The sequence below is a fragment of the Lynx rufus genome, unplaced genomic scaffold (genome assembly GCF_022079265.1).
Source record: "Lynx rufus isolate CCGP_SWC_20201006 ecotype Redwood Valley unplaced genomic scaffold, mLynRuf1.p SCAF_16, whole genome shotgun sequence".
In the NCBI taxonomy this organism is placed as follows: Eukaryota; Metazoa; Chordata; class Mammalia; order Carnivora; family Felidae; genus Lynx; species Lynx rufus.
The window spans coordinates 53,564,258-53,585,304 of record NW_025814830.1 but is presented as its reverse complement, the minus strand read 5'-3'; the positions used below and the strand labels follow the sequence as shown (position 1 = coordinate 53,585,304).

The 21,047-nt window shown below is 56.4% G+C and overlaps 1 protein-coding gene and 1 long non-coding RNA gene across 2 annotated transcripts in view; one reads left to right on the top strand and one right to left on the bottom strand.

Annotated features, from left to right (window-relative positions):
- Positions 1–2,056: 2,056 nt before the first annotated feature.
- Positions 2,057–19,013, top strand: LOC124511543 (uncharacterized). The gene is made up of 10 exons (XR_006961921.1): positions 2,057–3,240; positions 4,000–4,084; positions 6,163–8,536; positions 8,856–9,204; positions 9,766–12,933; positions 13,844–15,240; positions 15,441–15,776; positions 17,438–17,566; positions 17,670–17,771; positions 18,420–19,013. It is a non-coding gene; the product is annotated as an uncharacterized LOC124511543 (long non-coding RNA).
- Positions 6,829–21,047, bottom strand: part of ATP2C2 (ATPase secretory pathway Ca2+ transporting 2) — a 62,280-nt gene continuing 48,061 nt past the window's right edge. The window contains exons 15-27 of the mRNA XM_047078847.1: positions 20,153–20,242; positions 17,362–17,463; positions 15,887–16,043; positions 15,023–15,193; positions 14,231–14,328; positions 14,091–14,141; positions 12,752–12,918; positions 11,395–11,463; positions 11,189–11,305; positions 9,756–9,903; positions 8,488–8,586; positions 8,190–8,331; positions 6,829–7,182 (exon numbers count right to left, since the gene is read on the bottom strand). Coding sequence (XP_046934803.1) covers positions 7,064–7,182; positions 8,190–8,331; positions 8,488–8,586; positions 9,756–9,903; positions 11,189–11,305; positions 11,395–11,463; positions 12,752–12,918; positions 14,091–14,141; positions 14,231–14,328; positions 15,023–15,193; positions 15,887–16,043; positions 17,362–17,463; positions 20,153–20,242 — 1,530 coding nt within the window. The 3' untranslated portion in view covers positions 6,829–7,063. The remainder of the gene's footprint in view (positions 7,183–8,189; positions 8,332–8,487; positions 8,587–9,755; positions 9,904–11,188; positions 11,306–11,394; positions 11,464–12,751; positions 12,919–14,090; positions 14,142–14,230; positions 14,329–15,022; positions 15,194–15,886; positions 16,044–17,361; positions 17,464–20,152; positions 20,243–21,047) is intronic.

The window sequence follows — 21,047 nt, the reverse complement described above, 5'->3', positions numbered from 1 at the left end:
CAGACTTCCAAGCGGGCTCCAGGCTCCGAGCCGTCAGCACAGAGCCTGACGCGGGGCTCGAACCCACAGTCCGCGAGATCGTGACCTGAGCCAGAGCCGGATGCTTAACCGACTGAGCCACCCAGGCGCCCCCATTCAAAATGTATTTTCAAATGTACCTCTATCTTGTCCCAGAATAAATTCCAGTATCTTTTATGTTAAGTGGTACATTTCTTTCCCACTGACTTAGAAGTTCTACTGTCTGTCTCATCACCTGAGTGTCTCTTTGAACTTGAGTCTCTACCTCATGCTTTAAGTCGTGGTGTTTTATGATGAAAAATGCCAGAGCTGTTCCCCGATGACTTCCGGTTTCTTTTGGAATGTTCCTCCCTATGCCTGCCTGTTGATTTTCTCCGACGGCTGGTAACCCTTCTAAAAAGTTTGATGGTTGCATTTTGGAGACCACATCGAACGTAGATTGGCACAGGCAGGGCGGACATCTGGCGCATGTGGCTTCCTCCTGTCCCCGAGGATGGGAACATCGAAGTTTGCGATGTAGATTTTGTCGTTAGTATCGGCACTGTATATGGATTTTTTTTTTTTTCCTCCTGAGGATTGTTTAAACATAGGAAAGCCCTTGATTTTTCTACCTAGGTTTGTACCCCAGCTACCTTGCTGAATTCTGTGGTCTGGGGGTTTTGAACCTTGGGCCTCAGAATTCTCTAGAAAGCCTCCTGAGGTGCAGATGGCAGGGCTGGGGAGGGACCTGAGAGTGGGCCTTTGTAAGGAGTCCCCAGGCTTAGTGTTTTGGTCCCTGTGATTTCTTCTTTTTCCCTCCAGCCTTATTGAGATCTGACGGATACAGGACTCTGTGCGAGTCTGAGAGGTAGGTACATACAGCGTGTTGAATGCAATCGTTAACGATTGTGTACCTGGAAATGAGGATAATTTCCCTACTCTGCACTTTCTAGGCCTTTTATTCTTTCTCTTAATTGTATCAGCAAATTCTTTAAGAACTTCAGTAGCAGTGATAGGCCCTCACCATTCCTGACTTTGATGGAAATGCACCTGGCCTTTTACCGTGAAGCAGGGTGCTTTTCAGATACATTTCCACGTAAAGGAAGGATCCATCTGTATTTACGTTAAAAGTTTCCGTCTAGATGGTGAATGTCATAAAAAGGTTTTCCCTCTTAAATAAGGAACCGAAATCAGTAGGGCTCTAGCTGCTGAGCAGTGTTTGTATTTATTTTTTCTTTAATTTTTTTAATGTTTTTATTTATTTTTGAGACAGAGGGAGACAGAGCATGAGCAGGGGAGGGGCAGAGAGAGAGGGAGACACAGAATGCACAGCCTCCAGGCTCTGAGCGGTCAGCACAGAGCCCGACGTGGGGCTCGAACTCACTGCGAGATGATGACCTGAGCTGAAGTCGGACGCTTAACCGACTAAGCCACCCAGGCGCCCCAAGCTGGTTTGTATTTAAACTGCCAAGCTTCGAATGTGTGAATTCAGTTGGACTGGGTTCAGTACGTGTGTGTTCAAATAGGTTAGTCTGGGGCGTCTGGGGGGCTCAGTCAGTTAGGAATAAAATTCATTCTGACGATTTTTTATATCCTGGTAAGTTTTTCATTTTATGCAAGTTTTCAAGTTAACTTACGTACGTTTGACCAGACTACGTGAAATCTTTTGAGCTGTGGCTTTTTACTTCCATTTTTCCTACATTATGTTGTAGCAATTCTGTTTTTCTTTTAAATTAATTTTGCTCTTATAGTATCTCTTGCTGTTCGTTTCTTTTTCCAGTTTGAGTCGATTGTTAAGTGCCTACATGAATAATGGAAGTAAATGCATATATAGAGGTATCACTTTTCTCTTTGAGCTCTGCCTTCTTTGGTAGTACTGTATAGACTCTGATAGATGTGTTCTGGGTTCGTGGTTGGCTTCTAGATTTTCTTTTTTAAATCTTTATTTCTCTTAGAGAGAGACACACACAGGGGAGGGGCAGACAGAGGGAGACGCAGCATCCGAAGCAGGCTCCAGGCTCCGAGCTGTCAGCACAGGGCCCGACGCGGGGCTCGAACTCACGAACCGTGAGATCATAACCTGAGCCGAAGTCGGAGGCTCAACCGACGGAGCCCCCCCAGGCGCCCCTGTACTCAGAGCTCTCCACTTGGAGCCAAGAGTTTAAAAATTTTTGTGGGCTGGAGAATTTTCCTACAAATGGGGCTGTTCACTTTCAGTTTTAATAAATAGTAATTAGGGGAGCCACCTATGTCCTGTCTACTTGGGATTGTGGTTTTAGTTGTGCCCTTCCCTGTGACCAGGTAGAGTCCCTGAATGAATTCTCTGTGTGTCTTCCTACATTTGCCGTACGGTGCCCTGTGAGTGTGGATGTTGAGTTGCCCTGTGCCCAGGCCCGTTGGATTTTCAGTGGTGAATGTATCTCGTTGAATTCCCTGCCCTGCCTTCCCTCATGCTTTTGGCCTCGATCTTAATCTTGCCTGCCGTTAATGATGTCACGCGGCTGTGTGTGTTGCTTGGAGTTTGCCTGGTATATTTTAGCTTGATTTTTCGGAGTCTTTTTTTTCTTATAAACTTTATTTTGACGTAACTTGAATCGACCGAGAGGCTGCAGAACTGGTGCTGAGAGTTCCTGGGCACTCCTCTCACAGCTTCGCCTAATGAAAGCATCTTCCCTCATCAGAGCACAGCCACCCAAGCAGGACGCTGGCATCGGCACGATATCAGCAACGACGCATAGACCTTATTCGAATGCCGCCAGTTTTTCCAAAGCCCCTGCTTTTAGGCACACTCAAGGCTAGGGGCACAGTCTTCCAGATGGCAAAGTCTGCCCAAGCCTCCCGACACCCACTACGCGGTCCGAGGGCCCCCCGAGCCGCCCTCAGGTTGGACAGTTCGCTGAAGAGACGGAACTCACCGAAACCTGTTGGACTGTTGGTCAGGCTTGTTACGGGGGAGGATACACATCAGCGCCAGCCGCGGGGTGGACCGGCAGTGTTCCGAGAACAGAGTTTCTGGTCATCCTCACTGAGCCCGACGGTGGTCTTGGGGATCCCTGCCATCAGTCCTGTGAAACTTGATCATGTGTAGAGATTGACGTGACCCTCGCTACAGTCAGGATCCAGAACTGTCCCATTTGCCTCCCAAACTCCTTCCTGCTCCCCCTCTTCCAGTCCCGCCCTCCTAACGCTGACCCCTGACAACCTGTCATCCACTCTGTCACCTTGTCACTTCGAGGATGTTAGGTAAATGGAACCGTGCCATACATCACCAGTAAGACGGGTTTCTGCCACTCGGTGTGATACCCAGGGGACCCACCCAGGATGCGACGTGGACGCTCCTGAGCCCTCCACTGTGGGGGTGCCGCTCGTCGGCAGAAGGAGGCGTGGGTGGTTGTAAGATGCGGCTCTTCCGAGTGAAGCTGCCGTGGGCACGAGGGTCTGTGCCTAGAGTGGCGAGCCTGGGTCACAGGCTAAGCGTGTGTTTGACCAGATGGGACGCCATCAGCCTCTTCTCCAGAGCGGCTGTGGTACCTCCCTGCCCTGTGACACATCCGGGCACCGGTTGTCCCACATCCTCGCCAGCCCTCAGTGTCCTGGGCGTGTTTTCAGCCATTTGGAGAGGTGTGTTTACTGCCTCTATGCCCTCTTAAGAGCTTGTGCCCTTTTTCTGTTTTTTTTTAATTGTTAAATTTTAATTTTTTAAATTTTGGATCCGAGTCGATTGTTGGGTTTGTGACTTGAAAATACGTATTTTCCAGTCTTTTTTTTTTTTTTTTAATTCTCTCCACTAGTGACTTTCATGGACAAAATGCTTTCACTTTTGGTGGAATCCAGTTAGTTTTTTTTCCTGGATTAAAAAAAACTTTTTTTTTTTTTTTTTAACTCAAGCCTCATTTACCATGTTAGGTTAGTTGCAGGTGTACAACACAATGATTCAACAATTCTCTATATTTCTTGGAGTTCTTTAAGGTCTGTACCTAAATTTTTTTTTTTTAATTCCAGTATAGTTGGATTGCAGAGTGATGTTAGTTGCAGGTGTACAAGACGGTGACTCAGCACGTCTGTACGTCACCCCGTGCGCCTCATGGTAAGTCCTTACCCATAATCCCCTTCACCTGTTTCACCCATTTCCCGGCCCTCCCCCCCCCCTCCGGTGACATCAGTTTGTTCTCTGGAGTTAAGAGCCTGACTTTTCGTTTGTCTCTTTCATTCTTCGTTCGTTTGTTTGGTTTTGACGGCACTTAGGCGCTAAATCATAAGACATGTGTCTTTGGCTTATTTCACTTAGCGTTATACTCTCTAGGCACCCGTGTTGCTGCAAATGGCAAGATTTCATTCTTTTTATGGCTGAGTACTCTTCCAGTGTGTGTGTGTGTGTGTGTGTGTACCCCACATCTTGATCCGTTCATCGACCGAAGGACATTGGGGCTGATTCGTATCTCAGCTATTGTAAATAATGCTGCAGTAAACATAGGGTTGTGTAGATCTTTTTTTTTTTTTTAATGTTTTTTATTTTTTGAGACAGAGAGAGACAGAGCATGAGCAGGAGAGGGGCAGAGAGAGAGGGAGACACAGAATCTGAAACAGGCTCCAGGCTCTGAGCCGTCAGCACAGAGCCCGACGCAGGGCTCGAACTCACAGACTGTGAGATCATGACCTGAGCTGAAGTTGGACACTTAACCGACTGAGCCACCCAGGCGCCCCTGTATATATCTTTTTGAATGAGCATTTTTGTTCTCTTTGGTTCCTCACAAAATTAAAAATAGAATTACTGTGTGATCCAGTAATTCCCCTACAGGGTATTTTCTCAAATTTTCTTACCTTTTAGGGATGGTCTTGTGGGGTCATGTCTAAGAACTCTGCCTAACCCGGGATCCCAAGGATTCTTCTGCCCCGTTTTTCTGTTTTGGCCTGTGGCTCATGTTGAGTTCATTTGTGTGGCGGGCGTGAGGTCTGAGTCGAGGGTGGCTTTTCTCGGCCGCAGATGTCTGTCCCCACACCATTAGCTGAAATGACCATCTTTTCTTCATTAACTTGCTTCTGGATTGGTGTCAGAAGTCACAAGGTTTCTTTTTTGGGGGATCGGTTTTAACTACATCCCTGTCCTCACACGTTCTAGAATTACTCGGGTTCCTGCCTTTTCAGTGCGTGTTAGTAGCTTGTGGTTTTCAAGGAACTGGTTCATTTCCTCTAACTTGTGAATTCACTGGAGGGGGGCTCTCATGATAGACCACCTCCGCTCCTAACAGAGGTCATGTGTGTCTCCCTTTGGTAAACCTTTAGCAAGACTGGCGATCTTATTGGTATTTTCAAAGAACGAGCTTTTGATTTCTACCCGCGTCTTTGACTTCACTGATCTCTGCTCTTTCCTCTGTGTTTTTTGGTGAATGTCCCTTTGCTGTTGATGGGTGAGTGTTTTACAAGTGGAAATCCAGCTAAGTCTTCTGTATTTTGATGAAAAGATGCGTGTAGTCTGACATATTCGTTGGACTTGATGGTTGGCGTTGTGTCTTGTTTTTATTTGTTTTGCTTTAGCACTTGTTTATTTCATCTCTTAATTTGCAATCTACCTCGGGCTATCATGGATGGTAGAAATAGGGGTGAAGGGTACTTTGATGTCGCAGTCTAAGTATCGGTTGGCCGTGGTGGGTCTTGATTATTTTTGAAGGGGAAGCACGTTGCTTGGACGCGTCCTGACTCAGAGTCGAGCTGTGCACAGGCTTGTGCGCGGGGCAGGTGTCAGCCTGTCTCTCTGAGGGGTCATCAAGGGTTGGCAGCTGCTGGGCAGGTACCATCCTTGTGCAAGTGGCCTCCCCCTCCAGGCAGCCCTCTCGATCATGTTTCTGCGGGCCCGGCACATGTGCGTGTCCTCATTTAGCTGTGGGGTCACGTGTGGGGGCTTCAGAGGACAGTGCAACCCAAGCCGTAAATCCTACTTGCAAGGAATCGGAACTCTGCCTGGCAGCTGCAGGGGTCCACTCTGACCTCCCTCACCCTGGCCTGGCCCAGACGGCCGGCCTCACAGCCACCGTGGCTGGTGTGAGGGTTATTTTGTGGGTCAGTTTTGCCCGGCCGTGGGGCCCAGCTGGTCAAACAGTAGTGTAGATGTTCCCGTGAGCTCTGTTTTTCGGGGGTGATTAACATTTGTATCGGTAAACTTTGAAGAGAGCAGGTTGCCTTCAGAGGGCGGGTGAGCCTCATCCAGTCCCTTAAAGGCTTAAGAGAAGGGCCCGGGATCCCGGAGGAGGAGGGGAGCCCGTCTCTGCCTGGAGCTGCCCGGGAGACCCCGCCTGCCCGAACACGGGGGACGGGCCAACCCGACAGTCGCGTGAGTCACTTTGTTAAAACAAGTCTCTCTTCCCTCCCCCTCCTGTTGGTTGGGTTTCTCTGGAAAAGGCTAATAACTGGGGGGCGGAGTTACAGCCGTGGCCTCATTTCACGAAAGCTGGGGCTCCACGGCTGGGTCTGCGTGGCCGGTTCCTGCCCCCTGTGGGCTCTGCATTTTGGAGCTGGGCGGGCAGGCCTGTTGTAAGACCGGCCCCCGGGGCTCACGCTCAGGGGGCTGGCAAGCACCCCGGTCCCGGTTCCAGAGGGAAAAGGCCAGGCCTTCGCTGAGGCCACCGGGGCGTGACTCTCTCGCCCCAGATGCGGTGGGTCGTGAACGAACGGCTGCGTGGGGATCCCCCCGGGGCCACCCGTAGGAAAACCACTTACCAGGCGCCTGCAGAGCCCTTAACAAAAGGGTACAAAGCCCACTACTTTATGGTCGGAGACACGAGGCCTCTTCCTTGTGCGGGGGCTGCTGTGGCACAAATACATGGGCAGACGTGGTTAAGAAAAATCACTGTGATTTAATAAATAGCAAGGTGTTGCTGTGCGGTCTCCAGAGCTCAGCCAGAGAGGCTGGCGTAGACGCGGGCCCAGGCTTCCTGCCGGTTTCCCAAGAAGATCAGGTGAGGGACCTACCGCACGGTGTCCTAAAAGCGTGCCTTGGGAGGGGGGCTGGGGAGGGCCATAGTCACATAAAAATATAGATTATTGAGGGGTTGGACGCAGGCGGGGGCCGCTATGCATCTTCCTGGTGAACCTGGGCTTTCTCGGCTCTGGAACAGAACTTTTCGCATAGTTTGAGCAGCTCTGACAAAATGAACACGGATGAAGCCAGTGCGGTTAAAAGCAACAAGTCTGCAAAAAGGTGAAAAGAAAATGGGGGTCAGAGCGCACAGTGCCACCCTGAGGCTCCCTTCCCTACGTCTCGGCTTTGGTCGCAGAGAGCCCAGAGGTGAGGGGCGAGGACCCGGGAGCCGAGGACCAGGACTTCCCCTCCCGGGAGGGACGGATGTCCGTGCAGCTCCACAGGACCACCCTGTCCTTCCAGGGGGCTCAGGACTGGGGTGGGGGTACGCTACCCCCTCCGGCAGTAACAGGACCCTCCCCCATCCATCCTGAGGGCAGACACCCCCCACCCCGGCCTCGTGCTCCGAAAAGTCGTGTCCAGCACCTCAGACCCGACCGTGTCATGACCTGTGGCCATGACCTACGCCAGCCTCCCCACCTGCTGGCTCCCACCACGTAAGTGGCTCCGGTCACTGCTATTGCTCAGGTACCCTCCTCCCCCCACCCCTCCCCTCCTCCCACTTGTGTGCTCTGTTAGCTTCAGGCAAAGGCGGCCAGTCACCCCAGGCAGCTCACAAAGAAAAGGCTGGAATCGCGTCCCCCTGGGCGGGGAGGCAGGGGAGCCCCAGGATTCCACCCCGGGGCAGGTGGGCTCGGGGCCCTGGACGGCCGCGGTCATTGAATCATGTGTTTAGCCCGAGCTGCTGGGTGGCCCGCTCCCTGTCGTGGGGTCAGCGGGTGCCCAAGACCCATGAGCCCCCTGCCAGCGGGGGCAGAATGAGCCCGGACTGTCACCCGCCATGGCGCAGTCCCCGGGCCTTGCTGCGTCGCTCTGAGCCGCCAGCCCTGGGACAGAGGGGCCGGGAGGCCGTGTCCCCTTCTGCCCTCGGTGGCCCTCCCGGTGGAGATGCCTCATCCTCTGCTTCCCCGTGTACTCCATGACCCCATCACATCGCCCTCCCGCCCCGTGCGGCCGGCCGGGCACACGTAGGGACTTCGCACCTGGAACACCGCATGTCGGCGCCCAGGCGGCAGGTGCCGGCCTCTGCTGACCCCTCACATCCCCGCCCACTCACCGAGGGCACCCAGGTTCTCCGTCTGGAAGATCTTCTGCAGGGGCGGGATGTAAATCACGGCCAGCTGGCCCAGAATGGAGCCCAGCACCGAGTACAAGAACATGGGGTTCCGCAGAAAGCCGATCTCAAATATCAGCTTGGTCTGTGGGAGGAGAAGGGCACGTGTCAGCCGGGTCACAAGCCACGGCTCAGACGGCGATGCTTACAGAGGCCTACTCGGGCTGCGGCCGCACCATTCGTCCCCGACAGCGCGACTGGGTCCCGCCAGGAAGGGAGGGAAGGGCAGCCCAGGGCTCACCTGAGAGCGGCAGGTCAAGGCGTTGAAGAGGTCGAAGAACACAAAGCAGGTGAAGGTCATGGTCGTGGTACGCGGGGTGCTCGCCTTGTCTGCGGGGATCTGGAACACAGAGGAGCGCAGGGGGGGCGGGCCCCGGGAAGGGGGGTGCTTCTCGTGACGATGAGCACGGAGGGAGCAGGAACTCGAGGGGCCTGGACCGCCCAGCAGAGAGCGGCTCTGCTAGGAACTGACCACGACCGCCCCCTGGGCTGGAGTAAGGGGGGTGTCTCACGACCACCCCCCATCCCTCCCCCCACCCCGAGCTGAAACCCTGCACAGGTAAAGGGAGCGTCCCTTCCTGCAGCAGGTGACATTGCCTCCTGGGACAGGACGGGGCTACAGCTGCATCCACTGAGTGTCACGGACAGAGGACGCACACCCTCCCTGGTGCCGCTGTAGGGACCTGAGGCAGGTCTCCTCCCGGGCCTGGCCTGGAGCCAAGGTGAGAACTTTCCCTGCCTGAGGGGAGGCGGATCCTTCCTGCCCGAGCTTGTCACTGTCCCAGGGTTCCCCGCAGACGCCCTGGCCGGGGGTGGCGTGAGTTGGAGCCTGACTCCGGAGCCCCTGGGGGGCCCCCCACACTGAGGCCCACCGTGCTGGCACAGGAGGGCCTGGGTCCCCTTCCCCGCAGGTGGAGCACAGGCTGGACACGGGCGGCCACACCACCTTCCTGGGCAGGTGAGAACTGGGGAAAATGCAAGGCCCCTCCTCTGGGGGGCGGGGCTGAAGAAAAACAGAATCTGCAGTGGTCCCGTGTCCTGCCCCCCCCTTCCCGCACATGACACCTGCCTGGGTCTCCACCGAGAGCACCGCGTGTCAGCACGGGGGCCGGGGCCCCTGGAGCCATCACAAGGAGGCCCCTAAGCTCCCTCAAATAATCACCTCCAGGGAATAAGACGGACTTCCTTCTAATAGATTGCAAATTGTTTCCTGGTGACCATAGAAAGCGGCAGGGGCATCGGGTCCCTTTTAGAACAAAATGATTTCTTTTCCCTGCCAGGGGGGCTTCCTATCCTTCCGCCTTGTCCCCACCTCTGCAAAGTCAGCTCCTGGTCCCCCGCCCCCCCCCCCTCAGGGACAGCCCCCTGTATGTGCACCTGTCTCCCCAGTCAGAGCCGGAGCCCCACGCGCCCGGGCGGGGACCATCCCCGGTGCTTGGTGCACAGCCGCTAGGCTCCTACCACAGGGGCTTAGCGAATACAGGCCGAGCCGGTGAGAACTTGCCCCACCTCTTTCCAGAAGATAAAGAGGGTCCCGCTGATGATGACAGCAGCCGACAGGAGGATTTTCAGGATCAGGGCTCTGCCGAGAATCGTGTCCTTGACGTTCCGCGGTGGCTGTCGGAGGGCATCTTTGTCAACCGGCTCTACCCCCAAGCTGCTCGGAACAAGACAGGGGAACCTTGACATAAACCGCGAGGACACTTAAAGTGCTGAAGCTGTACAGGCTCTCAGGTCAGCCCCGAAGACACAGCAAAGAGGGGGCTTTGGCCAAGTGCCCCCAGGTCGTCGGCAGGAGCTCGGTCTGGTCCCACTCTTAGGGGGACTTCTCCGTCCTTGCTGGAAGCCCGCCCCTCACATCCTCTGCCCTCGCCCTCCTTCCAGGGTCCCCACCCTCCACCCCACCGGCCTGGGCCCCAGGGGCAGCCACACACCCGTCCCTGAGCACGGCGGAGGAAAACCAACCCCCAGCCGACCACACCACCGTCCTGGAGCCACTCTGGGTCACCCCTCATGATCGCACAGCTTCCATCACAAGGGGACGCCCAGCAGGCTGGAGAAACGGGGTCCAGACGCCGCCCCCCAGGGACCCGCCTTCAGCCGACTGCGCAACAGCGGGACTGGGGCTAGACCAGCGGAAGACGGGACGCGGGGCACCGAGGAGGAAGCCGGCTGCAGAGACGGCTGAGGCCAGCTTGCCTCCTGGCCCTGCTCCCAGCGTGTGAAGAGGGACCTCCCCCTGGGCCCGGAGGGACAAAGCGGGACTCCTGCCCTCAGCGGCGACAACTATGCTAATTCATGGTGACATATATGTATCACATTTATATCACACACACATATATAACGAACAACAGCATGTACTGTGTGCTCGAACCCAGTGCCTCGCTTGCTCCTGGACGTCTCGCTCCCCGACTCTGAAGGTGGTTCTTCCTCCTGCCCGTTCAGCTACCCTCACCCTCCCTTCTCACCCATCCACCCAGCAACTAACTCGCCGACCGCCTACTGTGTGCCAAGCACCGTCCCGGGAGCCGGGAAATGCTACAAGGAACAGAAACCTTGCCGTAGGGGAAACGGGTCATAATCAGATAAACAAGGACATACGTATTTTCTCCTCTAGGGACAAAGACAGCAGGGTGAGGAGGGAGAGCCCGGGGGCTGCTGTTAGAGCGATCACGGAGGACACCTCCAAAGTGGGGACGTGAAGAGAGGGACTGAGGCGTGGAGTCACCCGGGGAGCACATCCCCCCCTCCGCCGCCCGCCCCGGCTGCCCATGCGGGTGCTTCCCCCCATGCCCAGGGCATCCCGCTGGCTGTCTTCCCCACAGTGCGCCACACTCCGGCTTTGCAGGACTCCCGGGGACGGCGTCCCGTACTCGGTGCAAGGCACCCGGGGCGGCAGAGTGGGCGGGCGGCGGAGCCTCGGGGACAGCCCGGCGCCTCACCTCTGCGCCGGTGGCCCGTCCATGATGATGTTGATCCACAGGATCTGCATGGCGTTGAGCGGGCTGGGCAGGTCGCACACGGTGGACAGAGTGATGAGGCTCAAGGCCGAGATGCTCCTGCGGGGCACACACCGGGCACCGTCGATGGCTGCACGCCGGACGCACGCGCGGCCCGACGGCCCTCGGAGACGCCGGCCTGGACTTACGTGCTCAGCTGAAACCGCACGAAGTTTTTGATGTTATGAAAAATCCCCTTGCCTTCCTCCACCGCGTTCCTGCAAGAGGACAGAGCGTTTCTTCGCAGAGGGCCCGCTGGGAGCGTCCGGGCACCTCCGGCAGCCGTGGGAGGGAGCGATGGTGTCACCGGAGGGGGCCTCGCACGCAGGCGCCCCTTCCCCTTCCCCCCGCTGGCGGCTCCAGGACAGAGAGGTACAGGAGGACGGTGGCCTGGCCAGCACCACCCGCCGCGGGGGCCTGGGCCGCAGGCCATGATCACCCTCTGTACGAAGACCATAGATCATTCTCCCGCCTGAGCCCAGGGACCCCGCCCTCACCCGGGACTTGGGAAGCACTGACTGCAACCCAGAGATGCGTCTGGACGACAGGCACAGCAAGACAGATCAAACCTGCTAATTCGCCCCGGGGGTGTGGCGCGGTGGGGAGAGAATTAGGAGGCTGAGAAACGTCCTTGGTATGTTCAGAAAACCGTAAAAGTCCTTTAAAAACCTTGATCTTGAGTCACGAATGCAGAAAACTGCCTAACCCTTTTTTTTCTGCTAATGTTTTTTTTTTTTTTTTGCAAGAGAACTAAAATTACGGAGTTATTTATTAACTGCATCTCAGGACTTTTTTTTTTTTTTTTTTTTTTAACGAAGGGGGAAGGGGGCTAAGGATTCCTAGGGTGAGTCAATCCATTTACAAAGACAAGACTCCTCCGTAAAGTCAAAAATCGCACCCAACTTCAGTTTTTGCTCAGAGTTCTGACAGCAGGCTTAAGAAAACTTCCGTGCCACCCCCAATTATTACAATGGATTATGAATAAAGTCTCGATTAGAACGAATTAAAATCAGAGCTAGAGGGAAGGCAAGCTTGTTAAGAAAACAGAGAAAAGGGAAACAAGAAACCAGGTGTTTTGCAATCTCGGGAGCTTGCGATCACACGAGGGCCAACAATTAGACGCTCCTGCCCCGTCGCTCGTCGCTTTCAGCGCATGAAACATACGCATCCCCACAAACACGGCCCTCCAGCCGCCCATGCTCACTCTTAGCGTTTTTCACTTAACCCCACAATGTGAGCATTTCTCCGTCTTTAAAACGTTCCCCAAAACGTGATGTTTCGTGGCTTTGTGGCACTCCCGCCCTTGCTGTCGGCAGTTAGGGTGGCCTAGGATTTCCCCACAGACGGTGCTGCGGCCGACACACCGGAGCCCGCCTCCGTCTGTGCACCTGACCCCGGCTCGCCCGTCGGATGCACCCTCGGGCCGTGAGGGGGGCATGTCCCGAGGGGGGCAGCGGGTCACCGCGGCCATTTCTGCCGCTGAAAACCAGCCACGGAGCCACTCACATGATGGCCGAGAAGTCATCATCCACCAGGATCACGTTGGCAGCCTCTTTGCTGACATCTGTCCCCGTCTGCCCCATGGCGATCCCGATGTCCGCAGACTTCAGGGCGACCGCGTCGTTCACCCCGTCCCCCGTCATGGCCACGACTGCCCCCGACTCCTGCAAAGCCTTTGGAAAGAGGAGGTGAGTGAAGGCTCATTCGTGTTCTCCAGTAACAAACAAAAGTCCACAACTTACCCCTGAAACCACGCAGTGCCCCATGGGATTAAGTAAGTCTTAGGAGTGACTTGCATGGAGGTTTCCTCCCTAGAGCTAAAGCCCCCCAAACAGCACGAAGAATAAAACAGCACAGAGCTAAAGAACACCTTTTCTTTCTCTCTTTTTTAAAATTTATTTGGAGGGGCGCCTGGGTGGCGCAGCCGGTTAAGCGTCCGACTTCAGCCAGGTCACGATCTCGCGGTCCGTGAGTTCGAGCCCCGCGTCAGGCTCTGGGCTGATGGCTCAGAGCCTGGAGCCTGCTTCCGATTCTGTGTCTCCCTCTCTCTCTGCCCCTCCCCCGTTCATGCTCTGTCTCTCTCTGTCTCAAAAATAAATAAACGTTAAAAAAAAATTTTTTTTTAATAAAAATAAAAATAAAAATTTATTTGGAGAGAGAGCGAGAGCGCGTGCGTGCAAGCAAGGGAGGGGCAGAGAGAGAGGGAGACGGAGGATCGAAAGCGGGCTCTGTGCTGACGGCAGACAGCCCGGTGTGGGGCTCGACCTCCTGAACCGTGAGATCACGACCTAAGCTGAAGCTGGATGCTTAAGCGACCGAGCCGCCCAGGCGCCCCAAGAGCTCATTTTCAAAGCGCTTCCGGGGAGGAGACCCAGCGCACCGGCAGCGCCCTCCCCCGGGCACAGGCAGAAAATCACATCCAGTCTCCACCGGGCACCCGCCGTATGCCAGGTGCTGCGCCAAGAGCCGCACTAGCCTTGTGAGTTGGCTGACGTCGTCCATACAACCCCGGTTTACAGACTGGGAAACTGAGGCCTGGAGTTCGGGAATAAGAATAACGCCAGGGCGCTCGACTAACAGAGACTGCCTGCTTTTTAGTTTGCCCTCCGCACCACCCAATTCCTGCTCCTGCTTTTGCTGTACGTGGCCAAGGACAGCCCGTTCTCCCCTCCCTGGGGGCTGGGCAAAGGCCCCGCCTGGTGCAGCCGTCCCCGGCCTAGAGAAAGAAGCACGGCTTGAGGACGGCCGACGCTCCTGCCAGCTTGGACCCAGGACCTCCCCCTGGGGACAGAGCCACCGCCCTGGACTGGCCCCAACGGACGGACGCATGAGGCACACAGCTCACCTTTATGATTTTGAGCTTGTGCTTTGGGCTGGTCCTGAAGAAGACAGAAACCTGGACGTGGAGGTGGAGAAGAGTCCGTGAACTTGGGGCTGAAACTCCCCCCCCCCCCCGCCCCGCCGAGCCCCCTGGGAGGACCCCACCTTCCCGACACAGCCAGCCAGCTCGTCCTGCCCCGTGCTCTCCACCTCCTCCCCGGACATGGCTTTCAGCTTCCCGTCGCACAGGCCAATAGTCCTTCCTGCGAGATGCGGAGAGTCTGCTCTGAGGGCCCGCTCCCGCCCCTCACTCCCCCTGCCTGACATCAGGCCCCGCCTGGGCCGCAGACCACGAGCACAGCAGAGCCGCGACGGCTACCCCCCCACCGAGCACCTGCTACGCGACACGATCCCAATTCCATCCACAGAACTAAGGCCTTATTGTCCCTGCTTTAACGATGAGGAAACGGAGGGGAGTGACCTCCCCCAGGTCCCAGAGCTGCCGAGCGGCGATGCTGGGACCTGACGTGGTTTTGTCTGATTCTAGAGTCTGATTTTTTCACAGCGCCGGGTGCCTTGAGACAGAGCAGGGAGAACCAATCAGGTGAATAAGAAGAACGAGAAGTGTGGGGGGGTGGGGGGTGGCCGGCCCCCTGTGGGAGAAGAGCCCGGAGGCCAGGGTGGTTCAGTGACCCGCCCGGGGCACACAGAACCAGACCAGAACCCGGACACGGGCAGATGCTGTCTGGGAAGAGGCAGTGACGTCACGGCTGAGAGCCCCCTTCAGGGCCCCTGCCTACACTTTAGAGACAGCCGTCTCTGTCGGGGGGAGCGCCGGCCCATGAACCTCAGGGTCTCTGCGAGCTCACAGCAGGTGGGTGGGGGCGGGTTAACCCGCAGGAGCAGACCCGCGGGAGGGGACTCCTCCCCGCCCGGCGCCCACTGCGCCCCACTCACCTATAGCAGAGGCGGTCTCCAGAGCATCTCCCGTTATCATCGTCACGGACACGCCCGACTGGCGGAGAACCTGCACCGCTTCCTTCACGCCGGCCCTCGGAGGGTCGATGATTCCAACGAGACCCAGAAAAGTCAGCCTCCCCAGCTCGGGTCCGGAAGCCAGGGCCAGCACTGAGGAGACACCGAGAGCCGTGGGAGGTCCCCCGCGGGCCCCAGGGGTAGGAGGACTCTCTCTCTGAGCTCGTCCCGGCCTTGACTCTGTTTCGGTGCGTGTACCATTGGTACAGGTGCCAGGGCTGCGGGTGCCAAGCCTCCCTTTCCCCAGGCTCCCCTCCCCGCCCTGCCAGGCTCTGTCTCAGCCTCGCCTCGCCCCCTTATCAGCAAGCTGCTAGCAATTTACAACGTCTGTTTCCCGCAGGGAAAACCCAAGGCAACTGACACCGGGCCCCAGGCTTCTCACTTTCCCCGGAGGGAACCCACGGGTTCCAGAGCGCTTCTCTGAAAACGGACAGGCACTGTGGGAAACCCGAGTTTCCAGCTCATCGGGGAAGGCGGCGTCCCCGATGCAGGAGACTGGAAACGGCCGAGGAATGAAATGTCTGCCTTGATGCGAAAGAGCTTTGGGTTTTCCTGACCGTGGGCGACGAGCAGGACGACCAATCGGGAAAATCAGCGTTTCCGGGGCGCCTCAGTCACGTGTCGGGAAACCCACAGGCGCCGCGTCTGGACTAACGGGTGTCACATGGTGGCAGAGGTGGGCCGGGGGCGGGGGGGGGGGGGGCTCTCTGCCTTTCACGTGACCATTGACCCGGAAGGTCAATGCTGCACACTTAAAGCGCGGCGCTGGGGACGAGAGGTACCAACCCCGCAGGCCGAGCGACCCCATCCTCTTTTCCTCCTGCTGGCACAAGGCTGTGTGCTGGGGCGTCAGTGGCAGGGAGAGGCCTCCGTTGTTGTACGAGGTACAGTGATTAATCACCTCTTCGAAGGCCCCCTTCATGAAGTAAACGTCTTCCTGGTCCTTGGGAAAGAAGAAAAGGGAAACGGCTGCATTCCTTGGGTCGGCTCCTTGGAGAACTTTGATCCGCAGCCTCTCTGTGCATCAGGTGCCCTGTTAACGTCACCGAGAGCATCCCATACGTGTCATCAGCCACACCCCAGCCACTGTTAGGCCTTTATGTGTGTGACTGACTGCGGGACGTCTATTTCCACTGGGACTGTCGCCTCCCGAGGGCAGGTCCCCTTTCTGTTTTGTTCACCCCTGCACGGGGCTCATCGAGCCCCGAACCGTTCTCCTGTGTATTCGTTAAGCTCGGTCTCCTGCGGATGGTAAGCTCCACGCGGAAGGCGCCGTGACAGCCCGGGTCACACTGTCCCCGGCATTAGCACGGCGCCTGAAAGCTCACGGCGGGCGGGGGGATGAGCTTGTGTGAACCGATACGGAAAGATGTCTGAGACATCGCTGAAAGGGGAGAGAACAGATTACAAACCCCACACACAGCACGACCTAGTTTCAAAACTACCACCCCGTACGTCGCTCTCTGCATGTTTAGGACCTCAAAGGTCGCATCCCAGACCGTGGAGGGGGGCTGCCTTGGGTCGGGAGACACGAAGGGCGGGATTATACGGTGCTTCCGTTTTTAAGTCATGTTTCTAGAATTTATTTCAGTGAGAATATATTACCAGGGTCTTTGGGGAGAAAAAAAGATGCGAAGGTGAGCGCAAGGGTGTATCTGTGGGCACGCACGTATGACGCGTGAGCTCGCCGTTCCCACCATCTGGGGTGGGTGCTGGGATGCGCCTCCTGGTCCCCCGCAGGGCTGAAGGGCTGTCCCCACCTGGTGACGATCTGAGGCACTCATACGTGTAAAGAACTCAGCACCAGGATGTTAAGAAGGGACCTCCAAGTTAGCAAGAGGTTTTTGCTGCTAACGGCGGGAGCCCACGTCAAAATTCCCCGCACGCACAGGTGACAACCAGCTCCCGCTCCCGAGATTTCGGACTCAGGGGTTCCGGGTTGAGCCTGGGAATCTGCATTTTGTTTTAAATTCTGTTTTCAATTTTAAAAAAATTGACATCCAGAGAAGCTGCATTTTTAACCGATTCCCCGGGGGATGCCGCTGGTCTGGGAAGCCCGCCTTGAGAACCACCGTTTCGGACCAAAATCTCGGCAGGAGACGCCAAATGATCAAAGGTCTGAGTGCCATCAGCCGGACGGTCCTGTATTTGACCCTCCGTGGAAGCAGCTGGGAGCGCTCAGCTTTCCTCCTCGACACCTGCATTCTGTTTCCTTCGGGGTGCAGGGGAGAGGGTGGGAAGGGGCAGAGAAGAAAACTCACCGCAGTCTTGGGGCTGCATTTCACTGCCATCCACCTCTGCTCCGAGCTGAACGGAATCTCCTTTTTTCTCACGTAGGAATCTTTAACATCAGCTAAGCCCATCTGGGAAAAGCAAATGCCACGCTTCTCGTGAGTCATTCTGAGCCAGCCTCGCTGCAAAGCTCAGGCCGCCTCCGTTATTCATTCGTCAAACCATTTCCGGCAGGTAAGGAATCCCAGCGTTTAGCTCGCAGAGAAAGGCCATTTGCTTTCAAAAGTCCCACCCGGAAAAAAAAAAAAAAAAAAAAAAGTCTCATCTCTTGTTCCAGGGGCAGGGCCAGCTGGTCCTGGCGACAGCTTCTGGCCAGAACGTGCTCAGAAACAAAAGCCCGTGGGCTCCCCTCCAGGAGGAATGTTCCAGACTCAAAGAGGTAGCAGTTTCCCCCTCAAAGAAGCCCTGCTTAGTGGGGTGGGTTGCTGTCACAGCCCGGGGTCCTTGCCAGGCCTGACATTCGCGGACCGTTCTCGGGCCAGTTACTTGACATCTCTGAGCCTCAGTTTCCCCAGCTGTATACCAGTCCCAAACCATGCATCCCACGCACCACCCCCCCCCCAACAGGAGAAAATGGGTTCTGAGGAGGCAAAAATCTACTCCTTTATCCATACAGTACCCGGACAGAGAGTCTATCTGTGGGATTAAATCTCATGGGGACTGATCAGGAACAAAAGAAATGCCCGAAAAGTCTCTTCGGGAAGGTCTTGTGAATGATTCTGCATCCCTCCAAAAGACGCGTCGACGCCCTAACCCCTCAGTGTCTGCGAACGTGGTCTTGTTTGGAAACAGGGTCTCGGGGGGTGGAACCAAGTTAAGATGAGGTCGTGAGCGTGTGTCCAGATCCGATAAGACGGGTGGTCCTTGGACGAAGGGGACAGGGCCACGTGAAGACGTGTCCGTGAGCCAAGGAGCATCTGGCATGACGGGTCACAGTTGGAGGGGAGGGGACCAGGGCGCTGCCCACACCTTCCTTTCAGACCTCCAGCTTCGGGAACCGTGACAGAGTAAATTCCTGCTGTTTCAGGCACCCAGGTGGCGGTCCTTTATTTCAGCCACTGCGGGGAAACTAGCAAGGGCGTGACAGTGGAGAACTGGTTCAGAACCACTGACCTCGACCCTGAGACGGGTTTGAGGACAGACATGATAAACACAGAGCGCCGAGCACCGAGCCTGCCACACGGTCACGGGAGGCACTTCATACATGTCAGCTGTCACCAGGCTCCCCTACTGGTTCCGGCCCACGGAAGAGTAAATCGTGACCCGTAAAGGAGAGGGGGTTCTGGAACATCGGTCCTCTCTGGGCTGCACGGGAGGCAGGCGGCGGGAGCAGGGGTGGAGACCCCACACCGGGGTTCTCTCCTGCTGGGACAGTCAGGCCACTGTCCCCGTCCCGGACGGCAGCCTGCGGTTGAACAGGGCCAGCTGGGGCCCTTTCGGAAGAGGTAGTAAGGTCTAGTCGGTATGACTGTCATCCTGGAAAGAATTTTCTTCCCTGAGTGTAACAGTTTCTTAACATAGCTTGTTTACAGTTAGAGGGACTTTCTGTTTTAAGTTTACTTATTTTGAGAGAGAGACAGACACAGAGACAGTAGGGGAGAGGGAGAGAGAGAATCCCAAGCAGGCCCTGCGCTGTTGGCACAGAGCCCGATGCGGGGCTCGAACTGGTAACCTGAGCCTAGATTAAAAGTCGGCCGCTTAACCCACTGAGCCACTCAGGTGCCCCTACAGTTCTTTTTTTTAATATTTATCTTTGAGAGAGAGAGAGGAAGACACTGCGTAAGCGGGGGAGGGACAGAGAGAGAGGGAGACACAGAATCCGAAGCGGGCTCCAGGCTCCGAGCTGTCAGCACAGAGCCCGACGCCGGGTTCGAACTCACGGACGGCGAGATCACGACCTGAGCCGAAGTCGGACGCTCAACCGACTGAGCCACCCAGGCGCCCCTACAGGGACTTATTCAGAGGGTGACTCTTCTCCCCCTCCTCAACCCAAACTTGCAGCACTGTCTGCCTGAACTTGGCAGAGATGGGTAGCTGGGTCTTGGGCTGGGGGAGGGACAGGGGAACAGATGGACGGCGAAGCCGTTCTGGGGGCCTGGATGAGCGAGGGAAGGGAAGTAAACCTGAAGGGAGAGCCCGAGGCAGCCGTGGGAGGAAGGACAGAGGGGCTGAGGAGGAGGCGGGGGTCAGCTGGTGCAGGACAGGCACCCCGAGGTGGGCCTGGGTCCCTCTGGGGAGGGGTGTGATCAGACCTCCTGTTTGTGCCCAAGGCGGAGCAGGTACCCGGCCCGCCCACCGCCCACCCCTCAACACCCGGGGCAGCGGCTCCCCGCCTAGCTCTGGGCACAGAATGGGGGCATTTCTGCAAAGTCGCAGACTCAGGGTCTGACCACGGAGCCCTGCGATCCGTCAAATGCACTAAAAGGAAGGGGTCTTCCTGCACGGGAGCTCGGGGGCCACCAGGTGGGTCATTCCTCTGTCTCCCCAGCACCTCCGTGGGGTCTGAGCCACGGGATGCCCCAGGATTCTTGTGGGATGGTCGGGAAGGGTTAGAGGCCTGCAGAATGTTCCAGAAGCACACAGCATCTCAGAGCCCATTGCCTCCACCAGCCGGCGACAGCCTAAGGATGTTCGGGGCCACTCTCTCCATTGTTACTAAGCTTCTCCACTCCTCATTTGCTCAGACAGGCGCCCGAATTCCGCCCCTCATCCAGCCCCCAGCGGAAGCCCTCCCGGTGTAGACCATCAAAGGGTCCCTACCTTCATTGCCAGGGCGATCAGGGCGCCTTCCGTGGGCTGTCCCATCACGGCGTTTTTTCTGATGATGGCGTTGTTGGCCACACAGCCTGCCTGAAAGGCGGGATTTTGGAAGATCTGCAGTTAACTCTTGGGAGCTGGCGCCCCTCGGGGTCCTGGGCTCACTCAGGCATGTGAAAAAGCCACACGCTGCAGGCTTGACCCATTTGGGGGGCGAGGGCCGGGGTGGGCGTGAGGGGCAAGACGTGCTCTTTAAAATACATCCCAGTCCCCGCTCTTCAAAATAAACACAGTGAACATTTACTGACTCTGCTGAACCCTGGCTGTCACAGGCCGGATGGTGGGGAGGCTGGGGCGATAAGAGTGGCCCCTGATGGGTACGGGGTTCCTGCTTGGGGTGACAGTGTCCTGAAATTAGATGTGGCAGTGGCTGCACAACTTTGTGAAGGTGCTAAAACCACTGAACCGTGTGCTGAATTTAAAGCAGGGAATTCTCGGATGCCTGGGTGGCTCAGTGGGTTGAGCGTCCGACTTCGGCTCAGGTCACGATCTCACGGTCCGTGAGTTCGAGCCCCGCGTTGGGCTCTGGGCTGACAGCTCAGAACCCGGAGCCTGCTTCGGATTCTGTGTCTCCCTCTTTCTCTGCCCCTCCCCCACTTGTGCTCTGTCTCTCAAAAATAAATAAATGTAAAAAAAAAATTTTTTAAAGGGGGGAATTTTGTGGTACAGGCCCGTCACTCTCAATTTAAAAAGACAATGAAAATAATAGAAGCCAACACACGAAAAGCGCGTGGGGGTGCATCCCAGCTCCCTCCCTCCTGGGCACGCACATCACCTCTCTGAGCCCGTTTCTTAATCTGCGCACTGAGATCGCAGGACGGGCCTCGGCCTCGAAGGG